At 43.8% G+C, this 18112-nt stretch overlaps 1 protein-coding gene across 1 annotated transcript in view; it reads left to right on the top strand.

The window, feature by feature from the left end:
* C11H19orf47 (chromosome 11 C19orf47 homolog) overlaps positions 1-18112 on the top strand; it is an 88265-nt gene that overhangs the window by 54051 nt on the left and 16102 nt on the right. Inside the window, exons 5-6 of the mRNA XM_030220152.1 lie at positions 2452-2566; positions 9594-9675. Coding sequence (XP_030076012.1) covers positions 2452-2566; positions 9594-9675 — 197 coding nt within the window. The remainder of the gene's footprint in view (positions 1-2451; positions 2567-9593; positions 9676-18112) is intronic.

An 18112-nucleotide genomic window follows, 5' to 3' on the forward strand; every position in this document is an offset into this window, starting at 1 on the left:
ACGTCCTCACTTTTGTTTTCCATTCCTTTCCTAATAATGCCTAACATTCTATTTGCTTTCTTAGCTGCTGCAGCACACTGAGCAGAGGGTTTCAACGTATCATCAACAGTGACGCCGAGATCCCTTGGTCAGTGACTCCTCTAACGTGGACCCTTGCATTATGTAGCTATAGTTTGGGTTCCTGTTTCCCACATGCATCACTTTGCACTTGCTCACATTAAATGTCATCTGCCATTTAGACACCCAGTCTCCCAGTCTCGTAAGGTCCTCTTGTAATTTTTCACAATCCTCTTGCTATTTAACAAATTAGACTAACTGTGTGTCGTCAACAAATTTAATTACTTCACTTGTTACTCCCATCTCTAGATCATTTATAAATATGTTAAAAAGCAGCGGTCCCAGCACAGACCCCTGGGGAGCACTACTATCTACCCTTCTTCATTGAGAATACTGACCATTTAACCCTACTCTATTTTCTGTCCTTTAACCAGTTTTTAATCCACAATAAGACACTACCTCCTATCCCATGACTCACCAATTTCTTCTTCTTCTTTGGATCTGATTCCTCTAAACAGGATTCCTTTGTGTTTGTCCCACGCATTTTTGAATTCCGTTAGTTTTCACCTCCACCACCTACCGCAGGAGGGCATTCCAAGCAGCTACCACCCTCTCTGTGAAAAAATACTTCCTGATGTTATTCCTGAGTCTGCCCCCTTTCTATCACCCCTGTTTCTCTTTTCCTCTAGTGTATACATGTTTAGGTCAGCAGGTTTCTCCACGTACATCTTGCTATTTAAACCTACTAACGTTTTTGTCGCTTTTCTCTGAACTGCTTCAAGTCTCTTACATCCTTAGCAAGATAAGGCCTCCAAAATTGAACACAACTCAATACTTCCAAGTGGGCCTCACCAACGACTTGTACAGGGGCATCAAGGAGGCTTGATCTCAGGAGATTGCATTAGCCTATCTGGTCATTATGTGGGCTGAAGGAAGTGGGCGGAGTTTGTCACCCTATCAATTACATTGTTTTGTGTGTACCAAGATGGCGACTGCATTGGGGATAATTATAACTCCTTGGGTGGAGACTGGGTTCAGCCTTGACATCTTGTCATCTCCTGATTTCAAACCTACTTGATGTAAATACTGAGGAGCTGGACTGGATGCCAAGAGAGATGTCTCAGCTCAGTTTACAGTTCTTTATCACCACCTGCTGGTTAAAGGACACAACTATCCTTAGGTTTCTGGAATAGTGGGAAGGACTAATGGAAGGAAAATTATCAGGTAAGAACTAATTTCTTCTGCTGCTTTGGTAGATGCATACTGGAGTTTTCCAGGGAGTCCCAACAGGTTATACTGGTGAGTTCACTGGAAAAGATCAATTTTCTCTACCTCCATCTTTTGATAAAAGCGGATAACACCTGCTTGTTCAGGATGGTACAGCCCGACTAAGGCCCAGATGCACAAAATCTAATGAGCAAGCAACGTGGTTTTTACACTGGTTGTAGCTGGTTTAGTGAGCAAGGAATACAGTGAGACATGCACAAAAGTGTTCTCCAAGCTCTTTTCCTGTCTTTGTAGCAGCTAATGAAAATTGTATGCAAAGTTGTTATAATGAGCTAATTACTATACAAATGTGCATGCAAAGCGATGCACAGCTTTTTTTTATGAATGATTTACCGTGGAAAATTTTTAACAGGAGGTCTGTAGCTGTCAATAATGCCTGGCTGGGTCTGTTGAGACCTGCGGGACCGTCTGTTGCTAGTGCTGGGCCTGCCCAAAGGAGCGAGAAGACAAATGAGGCCAGGGATCCAGGAGAGACCAGCATTGGGGCACCGGGCGAAAGAGCGGAAAACAAACAAAAAAGCTACCTGCTTTCATAATGCATCTTGTCTGTGTTTATGAAAGCAGTCTGTGGCATTCGTAGAGCAGCCATGCTTAATGATTGGCTGCTCTGCGCTTTTTCAGCTGACAGACTGGCTTTCCCCTACAGCATGCAAATCAGCCTGTTCGCAAAAGCAGTGAGCAGCTCATTGCATGCGATTCACTTTGGGAATCCCTCTGTATTTCCAAATCGGTGATTTTTACCAAGGTGGAAATACAGACGGATTCTTTATGGGGACCTTTGTGCATCTTTGTGTAAAAGAGAGAAAATTAATAGCTGTGACACAAGATGTGACACAGTTTCACTTTTTAATGATTACTTGGGAAATCTAATTATTTGAGGGATAAATTGAATGGGGAGGAAAATGGTAATCGGAAAGAATGATATGATGTAAGAAACTTTTGTGTGTGGTGTCTGGACAAATGGGAACAAGTGGCAATTATCAGATTACTGGTATGACCCAAAGATTTAACTTTAAGATTAGCATGCAAGTAAGGATGAAACAGCATGGGTTTCAAGCCCTGGCAATAGATCACTAAGATCTTCCTTTTATAACTTTTGCACTGGAGGATTCAGAAGAATATGCTGATGGACCTAAACAAGGAGATCATGAATGAGCTGGGGATTACGATTGTGGGAGATATCATTGCTATCCTCAAGCATGCAAAGATTGTGCACCGTCAGGTGAGATTAATTTGTTTTTTCTGTATTCATTTCTAGATGTTATTTTTACTTTATTGTGCAGTACTCTACTAGTTTTTGGGTCATAAAGAAAACTGGGTTCTTGACTCTGAGGTATATTTATTAACTTTACATTATGCAGTATTGGTGATGTATATAAGGCAATACGGAAAGTGGAAGCCCAAAAGTGAAATGTACTAAATGCCTATGTGAGTATCATGGTATAGAGTGCTTACCTGAATACACAATTTAAAAAAAAAAAAAAAAGTCTACCAATGTCAAATTTTTGGTGCTCAAATATTAGTTCCCAACAAAGGAGTAAAACTTTCCCCGTGACTTGACAGTGGCTCTTTTTTGGCATGTGAGGAGGACATATGCCAAAAAAAAAAAATCAGGTGGAAATGAATTCCTTATATTCCTGCCAGATGAGTCCAGAAAAATAGGTCATGTTCCCTTGCAAAAGATGATGACAGAGTGAAAGTTTGTAACTTGTTGCTCCCATATAAAGCACTTCACACTGGTTCTGCACCGTACTTGGCTTCACTTCTGGTTCCATACCATCCAGTCCATTATCTTCACTCTTTAAAGTATGGCAGAGCAAGAGTGGGGCTGATGATCCATAGTGGAGCAAGCAGCTTTTGCCATATGTTAATAGCTCAGGAAGAACATTAAGGGTTCAGCACCCTGAGTATTGACCCTTAGAAGGGCTCAGAGCCTAGAGGTATCCTGTCCAAAGGCTGGGATCTGATCATTTGTCAGGGAGAGACTAACCTAATTGGGCCCAATTTCCACTGACAAAAGCAGGTTTGTTCCATTCTGCATCAGTTATGTGGCTCAAGCCCTTTTGTGATGATGGGTTCTACAGATCTGAGGGTTTGTGGCTTTTGAACCTTCATGATGTGATAATGGGCTGCTGTTCCAGTTGTTTGAACTGATCCAGACCTTATTGGGGAACATAGTCATGTGATATGAGGCTCCTTAAACATTGCCATTGGGCAGTGGATACTGCCTCCTGGCCTTGCTAATGTACAGTGCCCTTTTAGGAATAATCTGGAGAAGATATTAAAAACAAAACAATAAAAGACGTGGCACACAGTCCCAGTGCCTACCAGAGAACACTCTGGCTGTATTCAAGATTTGCCAAGGAAGCTTTGAGGGTCCAAGAAGTATGGTAGAGGTCAACCAAACCAAATTCATGACCAAAATTTGCCACGCCATTTCAGCCAAAATTGAAAACCAGTACTAATATGCCCCACTTCTGCCTCACTCTGCCCCTCCTCCCTCCCTGGGCTTACCTTAGAACCCTGATGGTGTAGTGGCTTCGTCAGGGCAGGAGTAAACCCCACTCGCCCATGCAGGTTCCATAGTCAAAAATGACTGCTGCCCATTCTGGCTCCAATCTCAAAATGGTTGCTGTAACCTCCTGTGGCCTTCTCAGCAGCCATTTTGACTGCGGGGCTGGCATGGGCAGGAGGGACAGGTGATCACTTCTGTCCCCACAAGGCCACTAGACCACCAGTGGGGGGGGGGGGGGGTGGCAGATTGAGGCTAGAGTTGGGTCCTTTTTTGGCAATCAGCCTCCAAAGTATAGACTGGGCCCAATGTCCTTTTTTGGGTAGTCATCCCTTTTGGAGGGTCAGAAAGTGGTTGAGAAGGTTCACACTAAGGCCAATAGGCATTCATCTATGGCAGTTTACTGGTAGTGGACCTATCTTTTATTTCATTTATTGGATTTATTGTCTGTCTGTCCACGCATTACTAAGCATCCTGGCCATTGTATTATGAGACTGTGCCCTAAGGTTTGCTTTGCTGCTTTTGGAGATTTTTATTGGGTCCACTTGGGTGCAAGAAAGGCAGTGGTGAAGTCTTTCCTGGGCCATTTGATCTAATTGGAGGCTATAGTTCTTGTTCCACTGGCAGAGAGAGTTAATGATCAATATTTTTGCCTCATTCTGGACCTCATGCAAGGTGACAGCTCACTGCTACTGCCATATTTCTGGATGGAGTTCACAAACACTCTTCTCCAAGAGCTCTCTACTTTCTTATTCTTAGTAGGTTACTCTTGTTCTCTATCCTGGGTTTTCATCAGTAGTTCTCAGCTCTTCTGTACATCCTAGTCACAGTGCCGAGGCTGTCTTTTATTTATTTATTTGTTTGTTTGTATATCTTATGTGATGCATCCACACTGCTTTTAGGTGGGACTGTAGTCTGTACTAGAAAGGTGAGCTCAAAGTAATCTTAAATTTAAAAAAAAAAAAAAATCATAGTAATAGTAGCTCTTTCATTGGAAGGAGGTTATTCATCTAGACAACTGGTTGATCAGGACCAAGTCATAACAGGATACCCTATCTGCTACCACCATGATCTTCTCGTTAGTGAAGTCTCTGGGCAAGATGATAACTTTTTCTTAGGAGGAAATAAGGGTCCTGCCAATTTCTGGTGTATCTGAGAGTGTTTTTCGACACCAGGGAAGTAGAAAATTTGTATAGTTTGATGCAGAGTTTAAAGGCTACTTTCCTGAATTGTTCCCTCAGCTCTGGATCTATTTGTAGCTCAGACGTTTTGTGATAACAGCAGCTTTGGATGTAGTACTCCTGGGTGAGAGCTCACTTGAGCCATTGCAGTTGTCTCTTATTTCAAAATGGTCTTGGCAATCCCATAACTATGAGTTTGCTCCTCCTCTTTAGGATGTCCAGCAGGAGTCCAACCTGGTGGCTTTCCACAGCCAGTCTACATTGTGTGGTGGACCTGGAAAACACCTTCCTGGTGAATCCTGCAACAGATGCAAGCCTGGTAACTTAGGGTGAAGGGGCAAATTGACAGGGTCGGGTACTTCAGGGATGATGGTCTTGATGGTGGCAGTTGGTCCACCTACATACTGGATAGGTTTAGCCAGCTGGCTTTATTGCATTTCAACCAGTTGTCCTGTGGGGCATGCAGCCTGGACTACCATTTTATGTGCAGCACTGAACCAAATTGAACCAATCCAGGATGGATGTTAATGCTTATATAGCATTATGGACTCACCACAGCAGTTTTCCTTTCAGCCTATTTCTGCGTGAAAGATCATAGGTTTCATTTCATGTTTATTCCTCTGCTGTGTTCAAAATCAAACTGGCTGTAAACTGGTCCCTGGACCAAACCATTATCTATGCAGAGTTATCAGTAAAGATTGCATTTCTGAGTGAACTCTGTTATTCTGCGTTGACACAATTATATTTTGGATACGTACTTGGAGAGTGCCTGTCTGGTTGTGTCAACTTGATGGCAGATTATTAGATTATTTAGAGAGTTCATGCAAACAGCACTTATACTGAATCTTACTAATGGTTTTCCAGAGACAGAGACTAGGTTTTTTGCATCAGGCTCACTTCTGCTATAACTTGTATTTTGTTTTGCTTGATTTTGCATTGTTTAGCATACTGCCATTGCCAATTCATACAGGCTTTTGCCCAGGACATTCGTTAAAGGGCATATTAATTTTGAGCTGCCAACTTTGGTAGCCAGAATGCGGCTTAGTCTTCATTTTACATTGTATCTTTATAATTCTCCTTGTTCTCGCTGACTATTTCTAAGTCGGCTAGAACAGATTGGGAGAGGCATTCCAGTCACTGTTGGAGGACTAGAGTTGCTCCTGTAGTTGGAGCTTCCATTAATTGCTTATGTAAACTCCCAGAGATCAAATTAAGTTAATTGTCTGTAAACTGCTGAGCCAGACCATTTGATACATTATAGTTGTACTTAGACAGTATTAGGTATTTTGGATTTGTTTGCCTGAGACATAATTAGTAGTGCAGGAATTATAATAAATTAGGAACCAAGTACTGCTCAGAGCATAATTGGTAGCTGTGTTCATTTGCTTTTGCCATTTATACAATAGTCTATTTTCACAGACTTTTTTTACTTGTAGGTTTTGTCAGCAACCAGGTGAATCCAGGATCCAGGGATTTGTGATAATTACTCTAGTCCTTGGTGCTTTGATGTCCTTGGCCCAGGCCTGACCAGGAGGTCCATTGTTCAAGACAGGTAGAGACTTGAATGTCTCCAAATGAGTACTTCTGTAAGTCTGATTCAGAGCATTCATGGCCCTCTGAGGAAGAACCAGAGGTTTTCTTGGAAGTGTCATCACTGAATTTTCAAAAGGCATTTGACAAATTACCTCATGAAAGACTAGAGGAAATTGGAGAATCATGGGATAGGAGGTAGTGGTGTTCTATCAGATCCTTCCTACCATATAAGAGATGTAAGTCTTCCCCAGAGGAGACTTAATTCACTCAGGTGGTCTTTTACTAAGGCACGCGCACGTTTCTGGCCTGCACTAAAATTGGGCATGCGCTAAACGTTAGAGGCACCAATGCATTCCTATGGGCGTTTCTAACGTTTAGCACGCATGCCAAAAATGTGAGCACGCCTTAGTAAAAGACCCCCTGAGTTTGTCAGAGAGATGGAGAAAGCCATTCCATTTCCTTTAGAGACACATGAGTAACCCATGGCAGAAGTATTGGAAATCCTCTAATTCCGCTGCTACCCCCCCTTTCCCCAGAGGATGTTGTGATGGTGCCCGTTTACAGAGAGGCTGCTGCAGACAGCAACCGCGGGTTAAGCTGCAGGGTTAACGAGGGTTGAACTCTGGTTGTATATGTCAAGGAATGCAGAGAGGACTTGTGCACAGGTGTTAGCTCACGGGAAGACACAGCCATACATTGTATTAAAATGTATGTTCAAGTGTACAGCGCTGCGTACGTCTAGTAGTATGCTGATAAGGTAATTTAGGTATTCTGTGATATGCAGAGAGTACGCTACCCGCTTATAACGTGGACAGCGTGAGAATTTTTCTGCGAGGGCCCAGGGTAGCACAGAAGGTTTTGCAGCGTACAAACAGATGCTTTGTTATTTACCTGTTCCGGTGTTCTTTCACTTACCCAGTTAGCTGGGTTACATGTCTTCTTCTGTTAACATTCTATACGTACCTCTGTTGCTCGAGGGCATCAGACACAGAGGTTGCTTTTTATTTCCATGGTGGTTAGTAACTGAAGATTTGTCCAGATCCACTAACCTATCTAGTTCCTTCCCCTCCCCTTTCTGGTTAGGAAAAAATATATTCCTTTTGACTTCATTGCACAGGATTCATGTGCTGATTCATCCTTGGACTTCTGTGTCAGATTGCAGTTCTTTGGAACATTGAGTATTTCTGGAACCTCGCCATCTAGCTTCCATATTTATTTATTTATTTTGTTACATTTGTACCCCGCACTTTCCCACTCATGTCAGGCTCAATGCGGCTTACATGGGGCAATGGAGGGTTAAGTGACTTGCCCAGAGTCACAAGGAGCTGCCTGTGCCTGAAGTGGGAATTGAACTCAGTTCCTCAGTTCCCCAGGACCAAAGTCCACCACCCTAACCACTAGGCCACTCCACTGTCCATATGTCCCCTTTTTTTTTTTTAACTTGGCATGGCTTCTTCCTTCTGCATTTAAGGTTGTATTGTATTTTCCAGTTTGCAGCCTCCAATTTGTCATGCTAGTTCTGGTATCCATTTCTCCTATAGACACTTAGATGGGAAAGGATCATAGGGCACTTTTTTTTGTCTTAAATTTCTAGTCTCACCCTTTTGGGCACTGCTTTGCTACATCCCAGTAGTCTGGGCTGGTCTGGTATGAATGCTGAGGAAGGAAAAATAATGTGTTACCTGATAATTTTCTTTCCTTTAGTCCTACCAGACCAGTCCAGAACCCCACCCTATTTGGTTAGTTGGTTTTCTTTTTCGTTATGCTGTATTTCTTTTGACAGGAGTTTCATGCCTCGTCTCCTCAAGTTTCTTCGCATGTTCTGTCTCGCATACCACCTGAATCAGTGAAATACTTGTATGTTGGTGGCCTCTATGCCTCCTTTATTGTCACTGGCTGAGTGAACTATAGTCTCAAGTCAACATTGACGGACAATTGTCAGGATCACCACTGCTTGGATAGTCAAAATACTGAATAATCCATCACTGCATGATACCCTTGAAGGGTGATTCACAGGAACTATATTACTTTTCTGTCTCTATCCACCGGTAGACGGCCATAACCATTAGGATGGGCTGGTCTAGTAGGACTAAAGGAAAGAAAATTATTAGGTAAGACAACTTTTCTATTCCAGAAGTGTAAAACACAATTATTGCCATTTAAAAAAATACATTTTAGTTGTTTAAGCAAATTACAAAAATGTAACAGTTTTGTTTTTCTGTTAGATCCACTGTCTGCAGATGAATTGCACACAGTCTTCTTTGCAAAAGAAAATGTGAAGAAAGTGGAATTGACCAATATATAGTAATCCCTAGTTTGCATATGGTTTCTTCATGAGAATCGGACATTCAAGTCACGGTGTTCACATTTTTCTGGTATCTTACAAAAGGCTTTGAACATGGAAACCATTTATAAAATACCTGGTAGCAGCAATTTTATAAAATTACATGCAGATATGCATAGAAGTTGCTGAGTGTTAGAGTTCTTTAAGTGCTAGTGATTACACATGATATCCCAATTTTTAAAATAAACTATGTATATAAGTGGTGCTAATTAACCAGCAAAGTTGCAAACTTTGTGTTTTAAATTTTGAGGCAAAAATTTAAAAGTAAGGGGTGTGGAATTATCCCTTTGATATTTCACTTAAAGCCGTGGCTGAAAGGAGCACTTTTATAAAACCTATTCATGTCTCAGATGATACAAAAGCCAGTGTACATTTTTGTAAGTATATATGTATTCCCATTGAAAATAATATTGGTCTACCCAAAAAATATTCCTTTAATCTGTGTCCTGATTCATCTACATGTATAAATAGTGGAATTCCTGACATTGCTATTTACACACATATACAGTCTGCATGTTCAAATGCTTCTACTCCCCACACCCACCCGCAGTGCCTGATCTAGGTAATGGAGGTCAGTTCTCTGCACACCATTCTGTGCCTTGTGCTTAGCTATGGGAATTGTTTTCCTCATTTTACACCATCAGGCTGCAGCTAAATCTTTGACCTTGTCTGCTTCCAGGATATGTGCAAGGCCATCACAGAGACTGTATCTTGTGTTCAGCCAACCCTTCAGTCTGAGCTTCGCAGGAATGCCAATAGTCGTAAGTGTCATGAACTTTGTTAAAGACGTTCTCTTGATTTGTATCTGGTGGCTTTCTTATGCTCCTTAGGGCTTTCAGCTCATTTGAAATGTCTGTACTAGAATTATGGAAGACAATTCTATAAAAATTGGCATGTCAGTTTAGACACTACCATGGGGCAGGCTATGGGCCAGTTCTGTGATGGCACTTAGGTGCACCTAAGTTGTTATAGAATACTAGTGCAAACCTGCATTGATGCTCCAAGACTTGGGCATAAACTCTTATTCCATGTCAATGGCAGATGTAAGTGGTCGCGCCTAAGTGCGCCAAGTAACATGGGTAACTGATAGTATTCTATGAGTTACGCATGTTACTTGGCACCAGTGCTTCTCTACTCGGTCCCATCAGGTTTTCAGGATATCCACAATGAACATGAATGAGAGAGACTTGCATTCACAGTGCCTCCCTTGGTATGTAAATCTATCTCATGCATATTTATTGTGGATATCCTGAAAACCTGATGGGACTTAGATGTGCCTCAAGGACTGGGTTGAGAAACACTGGCACCACGCCCATAGTATGCCCATGCTTCTCCCACATTTACGCCCACCTTCGAGTTAAAGAAGTTAGATGCTACTTTATGGAATAGCACCTAGTGCACCTTGCGTGCAAAAACACTAATTAAAGGCACCTTTGATGCACATGCTAACAAGTGGGAAAGTGTGGAGTATAAGTGTTACAAATAAATAAGTGGTGCATAGCTCTAGGCGCAAGCTTATAGAATTGCCCTGTGCTTTCAGCCTTCCCAGGATTTGCCATCTTTGTTGACATGTTTTGGACATTTATTTCCTAAGGCTCTTGGTGCTTCTGTGGTTTTTTGGACATTTATTGTAGCATGGCAGATTCCTTTTGCTCCTTTTGGGCTTCTAGTTCAGTTGAAACTGTGGATGGGATCCAGCCAATGAACCTTTCATATACAGGTACCTGGAATATTTTCCTCATGTCTGTTATAATCCCTATTCTGTTCACCTAGCCCGCTCATTGGAAGGTCATTTGACAATTAAGCTGTGACACTTTTTTTTGTCGGGTTATATGGCTAAGTGTATTAGTGTAGGTGAGTTTAAACAAAAAAAAAAAGGTTTGGACACATTGCCAGAGGGTAGGTCTATTTTCAAAATTGGTAGCTGGGTAAACTTGGGTATCGCCATCTCTCCTGGGCGTCAGCAACAGGGCTGATCCACCTTCTGCTGAGATATGCAGGCTGTGACCATTCATGCTTCCTGGACCAGATGGCATACACCCAAGGGTACTGAAAGAACTCGAATATGAAATTGCTTATCTGTTAGTGATCTGTAATCTGTCGTTAAAATCATCCATAGTTCCTGAAGATTTGGAGATTGGCCAATGTAATGCCAATTTTTTTTTTTTTTTTAAGGGTTCTGGGGTGGTCTGGAAAATTACAGATTAGTAAGCCTGACTTCAGTTCTGGGGAAAAGAGTGGAAACTATTATAAAGAATAAACTTACAGAACACATAGACAAACATAGTTTAATTGGGACAGAATCAGCATGGGTTTAACCAAGGGAAGGCTTGCCTCACTAGTTTGCTTCATTTCTTTGAAGGTGTAAATAAACATGTGCATAAAGGAGAGTCAGTTGATCTAGTCTATCTAGATTTTCAGAAAACGATTGACAAATTCCTCATGAGAGTCTCCTGAGAAAATTAAATGGTTAAAATTTGATGACAGATGTTATACTTGTATGGTTTTCATCTTTGTGCAAATGTTTATTTTGACTTGTCAATAAAAAGTGTTGAAACTAAAAAAGTCATAGGATAGGAGGCAATGTCATTCTGTGGATTAGGAATTGGTTATTGGACAGAAAACAGAGGGTAGGGTTAAATGGCCATTTTTCTCAGTGGCGGGAGGGTTAATAGTGGAGTGCTGCAGGGATCTGTACTGGGACCAATGCTATTTAACATATTTATAAATGATCAGGAAATCAGGACGACGAGTGAGGTGATTAAATTTGAAGATAACATAAAACTATTCAAAGTTTGTCAAAACACATATGGATTGTGAAAAATTGCAGGAAGACCTTAGGAAACTGGAAGACTGGGCATCCAAATGGCAGATGAAATTTAATGTGGACAACTGCAAAGTGATGCACATTGGGAAGAATAATCTGAATCATAGTTACGTGACTCCATGGAAATCAGCCCTCAAGAAAAAGATCTAGGTGTCATTGTAGACAATATGTTGAAATCTTGTGTCCAGTTTGCGGTGCCAGCCAAAACATCAGACACGATGCTAGGAATTATTAGGAAAGGTGTACAAAATAGGACCAAGAATAGTATAATGACTCTGTATTAATCCATGGTACAACCTCACCTTGAGTATTGCGTTCATTTCTGGTCTCTGTATTTCAAAAAAGATATAGCGGAATTAGAAAAGGTTCAAAGAAGAGCAACCAAAACGATAAAGGGGATGGAACTCCTCCTATATAAGGAAAGGCTAAAGAGGTTAGGGCTCTTCAGCTTGGAAAAAAAACTGGGGGGGTGGAGGGTGATGACAGGTCTGTAAAATCCTGAGTGGTGTAGAACGGGTAGAAGTGAATCGATTTTTCACGCTTCCAAAAAGTACAAAGACCAGGGGACACTCAATGAAATTACATGGAAATACTTTTAAAACAAATAGGAAATATTTTTTCACTCAAAGAATAGTTAAGCTCTGGAACTCTCTGCCAGAGGATGTGGTAACAGCAGTTAGTGTACTTGGGCTTAAAGGTTTGGACAGATTCCTGGAGAAAAGGTCCGCCTACCTGTGATGTCATTGGGGGGCATTGAGCACATTTAGGGAGAGCCACTGCACTGGAGTTAGGCACACAGACAGAGCATGACAGAGGATAGCTCCTTTTTGTGCTCTTTAGGGTGGGCGTCGGGTGAGCTTTGGGGAAATGTTGATTGATTATTAAGATACAATTGATAAACTGAGTATCACACAATCCACGCTAAAGGTTTTTTGTCTTTGTTTTTAAAGACGTGTTTTATAATCTGGTTGTGACTGGCAAGGGGAGGTTTGGGGATTTAAGCCCACATTTTAGTATTTTAAGTGGATGAGGAAAGACAGTTGATTTCTATTAAACTGTCTTTTGATTTTAGGCAGACTTTTAAGAAGACTTCTAGAATAGCATTAGTAAATACCAAGAAATTTTTGATTTCTCGGAGGACAAGCAGTCATAATTATACTCACAAGTGGGTTGATGATCTGCCTTGGCTCGGGAACTGGCATAATATATAGCAAAAAAGTTGCCAGATCCTTCTGCCGCATGTGTGGCGCCCACTGCGCAAGCATGGAGTACCTTCCCGCCAGTTGCGCGACCGTGCTCTTCAGTTCGTTTTTCTGCGCGTGAGGAGCAGCGGTTCGTTCTGCAGCTCCTTGTTTTGCCTGGGAAAGAGCCTTTTTTTCAGTGCTGTATGGCTTTTTTTCGCCTTTTTTTCCTTTCATTATTTCTTGGGGGAACCCCCCCCCCCCCCCCTTATCTTCTTCAGTTTTTTGCCTGCGTCTAGGTTTTCTTTCTTTTTCGATGCAGGCTGCATTTAGGCTTGGTCATTTTTTCCCATTTTGTGCCTTTAGATTTTTTTTCATTAGGCACAATTGAGCCTTTTGATTTAGTTGGAGCTGTCTTCCCTTCCATATCATCGAAGTCTTCCAGTGGCTTCAAGCGTTGTACTCGGTGCAGCTGGATCATCTTGGGTACTGATACACATTCTTAGTGTATTCAGTGCCTTGGGCCTGACCATAGCCTGGCAAATTGTATCCTTTGTCTTCTTATGATGAAAAGGACGCACATTTCCCGAGAGGCTGCATCGATGTCGAGGGAAGCATTGGGAGTTGAGGTAGGGATGGCTGCTGCTGCGAGGCCCAGAGACGCTGGGAGCAGTGAGGCATTGAGTGGGTCTCCACCTCCCTTGAGGCCTCCTCTGTGCAAACCCCCCCCCCCCCCCCCCCCGAGACCGACCTTCATTGGACCCAACCCCGAGGCGACATGAGGATTCCACGTAGTCCTCAGCACAGAGGATTCTTGGCGAGGTGCATTAGGCAAAGGCCAAAATGCACAGATACCGTTCTCCTTCGACACACAGTGCTGGGAGCTCCAGGACATCGAGGGATCCGGCACCCGAGAAGCGTTGGCGCCAGGAGAAGCGCTCCCCCTCTATTCAAGAGGTGCCAGTGCGAGCGTCTCCCAGCAGCCGAGATCCTGCTCCTGCACCCCAGACGGTTAGGCAACCTGAGCCCACACTGGCCCCCCAGCCTTTACCGATGGCTGCTCTCAACGAGCGACTCGGGCCTTGCTTCCAGAGCTATTGGAGGGATTGATGCAGCGTTGTGCATCAGGGGTGCTTGTGCCTACCATGCCTCTCGATGTGGCCCTGCCTGGCCCCCAACCTGTGGTGCGGCCTCTGACACCGGTGCCGCTTGCCACCCAGGCCAGTTCTCCTTCGACGTCGGTGGAGTTTCGTCAGAGTTGAGGCAGGAACAGACTCCTTGACACCGTTCTCAAGGCCACTGGGTCCTGGATGTCGAGGCGGGCCCGATCTCTGACTTCCCTGAGGGAGATCCTGTCTGATACCAAGGAGGAGAGCTTGTGGGAGTCTGAGGATGATCCCAGGTACTTTTCCTCTGATAAGTCCTTTGGGATCCTTTCTGAACTTTCCCCTCCACCTGAGAGAAGGCTGTCTCCACCTAAGAACCTCTCTTTCACCTTCCCTTCCCAGTACAAATGGAGGATGAGCCCAGGGCTAAGATACTCGAGGTCCTGGACTACACCTCTCCACCTAAGGAGGCAGTGTCAGCTCCTCTGCACGAGGTGCAGACCTGGCCGTCCCCTCTCTCTGTCTTTGTGGTCCCCAAGAAAAATACCCAGTATCGGATCCACAGGGAAACTGGGTTGATGAGGTCTCAGTTACCCCACAACTCCATGGTGGTGGATGTCGCTCTCAAGAGAGCCAAGAGTACTAGGGACTATGCTTCGGCTCCCCCAGGCAGAGAAACTAAAACCTTGGACTATTTTGGGAGAAAAATGTATCTGGCCACTATACTCGTCGCCCGTATTCAATCGTACCAGCTCTTCACGAGCGTCTACTTGCGGAACTCGGTGAGGCAGCTGTCTGACTTGGTCGATTGTGCTCTCTCCAGAGCATGCCGAGCCTTTTTGCCAGCTGGTCAAGCAGTATAAGGCATGTCGTAAGTTCTTGGCCAGGGTCACTTATGACACTTTTGATGTGGCATCCAGAATCTCTGCCCAGGGTATAGTGATGCGCAGACTCTCATGGCTGCGTGTCTCTGACCTGGACCATTCGGTCCAGCAGATAATGGCGGATGCCCCTTGCCAGGAGGATAATCTTTTCAAAGAGAAGGTTGAGGAGCTGGTCGACCACATCAAGAAGTACACTGATGCTGTGTCTTCTCTCCCGCCGGGCACCTTCTGCGACCATCTCCTCATCTAGGAGGTACTTTGGTGGGTCCCGGAGAGCTTCTTACGCTTTTACTAGATGTTGGTATGCTCTGGCAGCTCTCCAGCCTGCTCAGGCTACACCCCAGCGTGTTCGTTCTTGTCAACAGCGTGCACCTAAGGCCCCTGCTGCTTCCCAGCAAAAGCAAGGGACGGGCTTTTGACTGTCTCCAGCAGCCACCATAAAGTGTCCATGTTGGACGGCCTACCGGTTGGGGGGAAGTTACAATTTTTTCACCAAAGGTGGCCTCTCGTAACCTCCGACTGGTGGGTTCTTCAAATAGTCCGGCTAGGATATACCCTCAATTTGTAATCCAAACCTGCAGATTGCACACTGAGAGCTCATTCATTCAGCTCTCGGCACAAAGCAAGTACTTGAAGAGGAACTCTCCGCCCTTCTAAAGGACCATGCGGTCGAACCCGTTCCACCAGGAGAAGAAGGGCAGAATCTGTTTGGGGTTTAGAATCCAACTCCACCCTCATTGGCCCGTTTTGTTCTGTTCCAGGCTGCGCACTCAGCTAGTTTGTATATACTTTCAGGTTAATCTGAAAATGGAGGATTATGTCCTCGCCATTGCGAGGCCCAATTGACCACTGTTTGTTGTTTTGGGTGAGCCTGGATGCTAGTGATTCCCCACTGGTGAGTATAATTAAGCCTGCTTGTCCTTGGAGAAAGCGAAGATACTTATCTGTAGCAGGTATTCTCCAAGGACAGCAGGCTTATTATTCTCACAATCCCGCCCACCTCCCCTTGGAGTTGTTTCTTTCTACTTTTTTCTTATGCTGTTGAATGAAACTGAGGAACGAGGTCGTGCGACAGGCGGGCACTCCGCACATTCGCAGTGGGCGCGGCACGCGTGGTAGAATGCTCTGGCAACTTTTTTGCTATATATTATGCCAGTTCCCAGGCAGACGCAGATTGTCGACTTTTGAGACTGTTTCTCCAGATTTGATTACCAGAGTTTTTTCTCCAGGGTTAGCAATAGTTATTGTTGGACAGTCATTTGTAAGCCTATAGTTAAGGCATTGAGGGGGTCTTTTACTAAAAGATTAGCTCAAGTTATCTGCAGCAGGGCCCATAGGAATAAAATGGGCCCTGCTGCAGATAACTCATATAGTAACATAGTAGATGATGGCCGAAAAAGACCTGCACGGTTCATCCAGTCTGCCCAACAAGACAAACATATGTGTATACCTTACCTTGATTTGTACCTGCTTTATTCAGGGCACAGACCGTACAAGTCTGCCCAGCAGTACTTCTCGCCTCCCATCACCAGCTCTGGCACAGACTGTATAAGTCTGCCCTCCACTATCCTCGCCTCCCAACCACCAACCCCTCTTCCCCCCCACCTCAAGTTAATCTTTAAAAGTCCTTCTAAAGGAAGTTTCTCCATCTATTTTTTTCTAAGATTATTAATAGATGCTTTGAGAGTGGGACAGTTAATAAAGATTTGAAAAAAGCAGTGGTTACACCATTAGTAAAAAAAAAAAAAATGTAAAAGGAGATAATATAGACCTATTTCTGATGCCTTTTTTTTGTTGTTGTTAGCAAAAGTGATGGAATAAATTGTACATAATCAGTTAGTAGAATTTCTAGATACACATTGGATATCAGTCAATTTGGATTTAGACCATATCATGACACAAACGTTATTGTTATCCCCAGGGGCGTAGCCAGCCTTCCGTGGGAGAGGGGTCCAGAGCCCGGGGGGAGGGGGCACATTTTAGCCCTCCCCCCGGCGCCGCCCCCCCACCGCCGACATTGCCGCCCCCCTCCTCCCGCCGCGAACCCGCCGCCGCTGCAGCCTACCTTTACTTTTGCTGGCAGGGGATCCCACTCCCCGCCAGCCGACGTCTTCTTCTTAGTTGCTTCCTGCTCTTCAATTTGTTTGCTGACGTCCTGCACGTTGTACGTGCAGGACGTCAGCAAACAAATTGAAGAGCAGGAAGGACTGAGAAGACGTCGGCTGGCGGGGAGGGGGATCCCCCGCCAGCAAAAGTAAAGGTAGGCGGCGGCGGGGGCGGGTTCGCCGGGAGGGGGGTCCTGGGGTGAATCTGCGGGGGCCCCGGCCCCCTCAGGCCCCACGTAGCTACGCCACTGGTTATCCCTATTTGATCATATGTACTGGTTTTAACGATGGCCAGCATTTTCTGTTGGTAGTTTTAGATATTTCAGCCACTTTTGATACGATAAATCTAATTTTGTTGAACCTATTTGAAATCCATTGGGATAGAAGGTAAAGTGCTGAGTTGGTTTTCTTCCTTTCTCTGAGACAGTTTTTTGTAACGCAAGGGGGAGGGGGAACGTTTCAAACTTCAAAGCATTTAAAACTGGAGTACCTCAAGGATCTTGCTTGTCAGCAGTGTTGTTAACATTTTTTTGCTACCTTTATACCGGCTGTTGAATTGTTTTAACATTCAGTTCAGACTCTGTGTGGACAACATCCAGTTTTTCGTGTTGTTTGCTAATTCAGTTCAAGCTACTTTAATTTTACATTCAGTATATTGATGGATGAAGGCAAATTGTCTTAAGTGAAATGTTAACAAAAACAAAGATTCTGTTACTTACTATACATGTTTCATCTGATATGCCTTTGAACTTTTGGTAATGAGGACATTCCGATTGTGCATAAATTATGTTATCTGGGGGTTCTTGTAGGTTCATGTTTGTCGATGAGCGATCAAGTATATAAAATCATCAAGGATGTGTTCTATAAGTTGAGATTGGCACGATGCTTAAAGTCATTACTGAAACCCTGTAACTTTTGAACGGTGGTACAAAGCATAGTTTCACCTTGTTTTATTACAGTGGGCTGCTTGTAGGGATTCAAAAGACTTATGTTAAAGCCGTACAAGTAGCCCAGAATGCGATGGCTAGGGTCCTGAGTGGTGGGAGCAGGTATGAACACACAACTCCAGTTTTGAAGGGTTCCTATTAAACATAG

This window comes from Microcaecilia unicolor, chromosome 11, assembly GCF_901765095.1.
Source record: "Microcaecilia unicolor chromosome 11, aMicUni1.1, whole genome shotgun sequence".
In the NCBI taxonomy this organism is placed as follows: domain Eukaryota; kingdom Metazoa; phylum Chordata; class Amphibia; order Gymnophiona; family Siphonopidae; genus Microcaecilia; species Microcaecilia unicolor.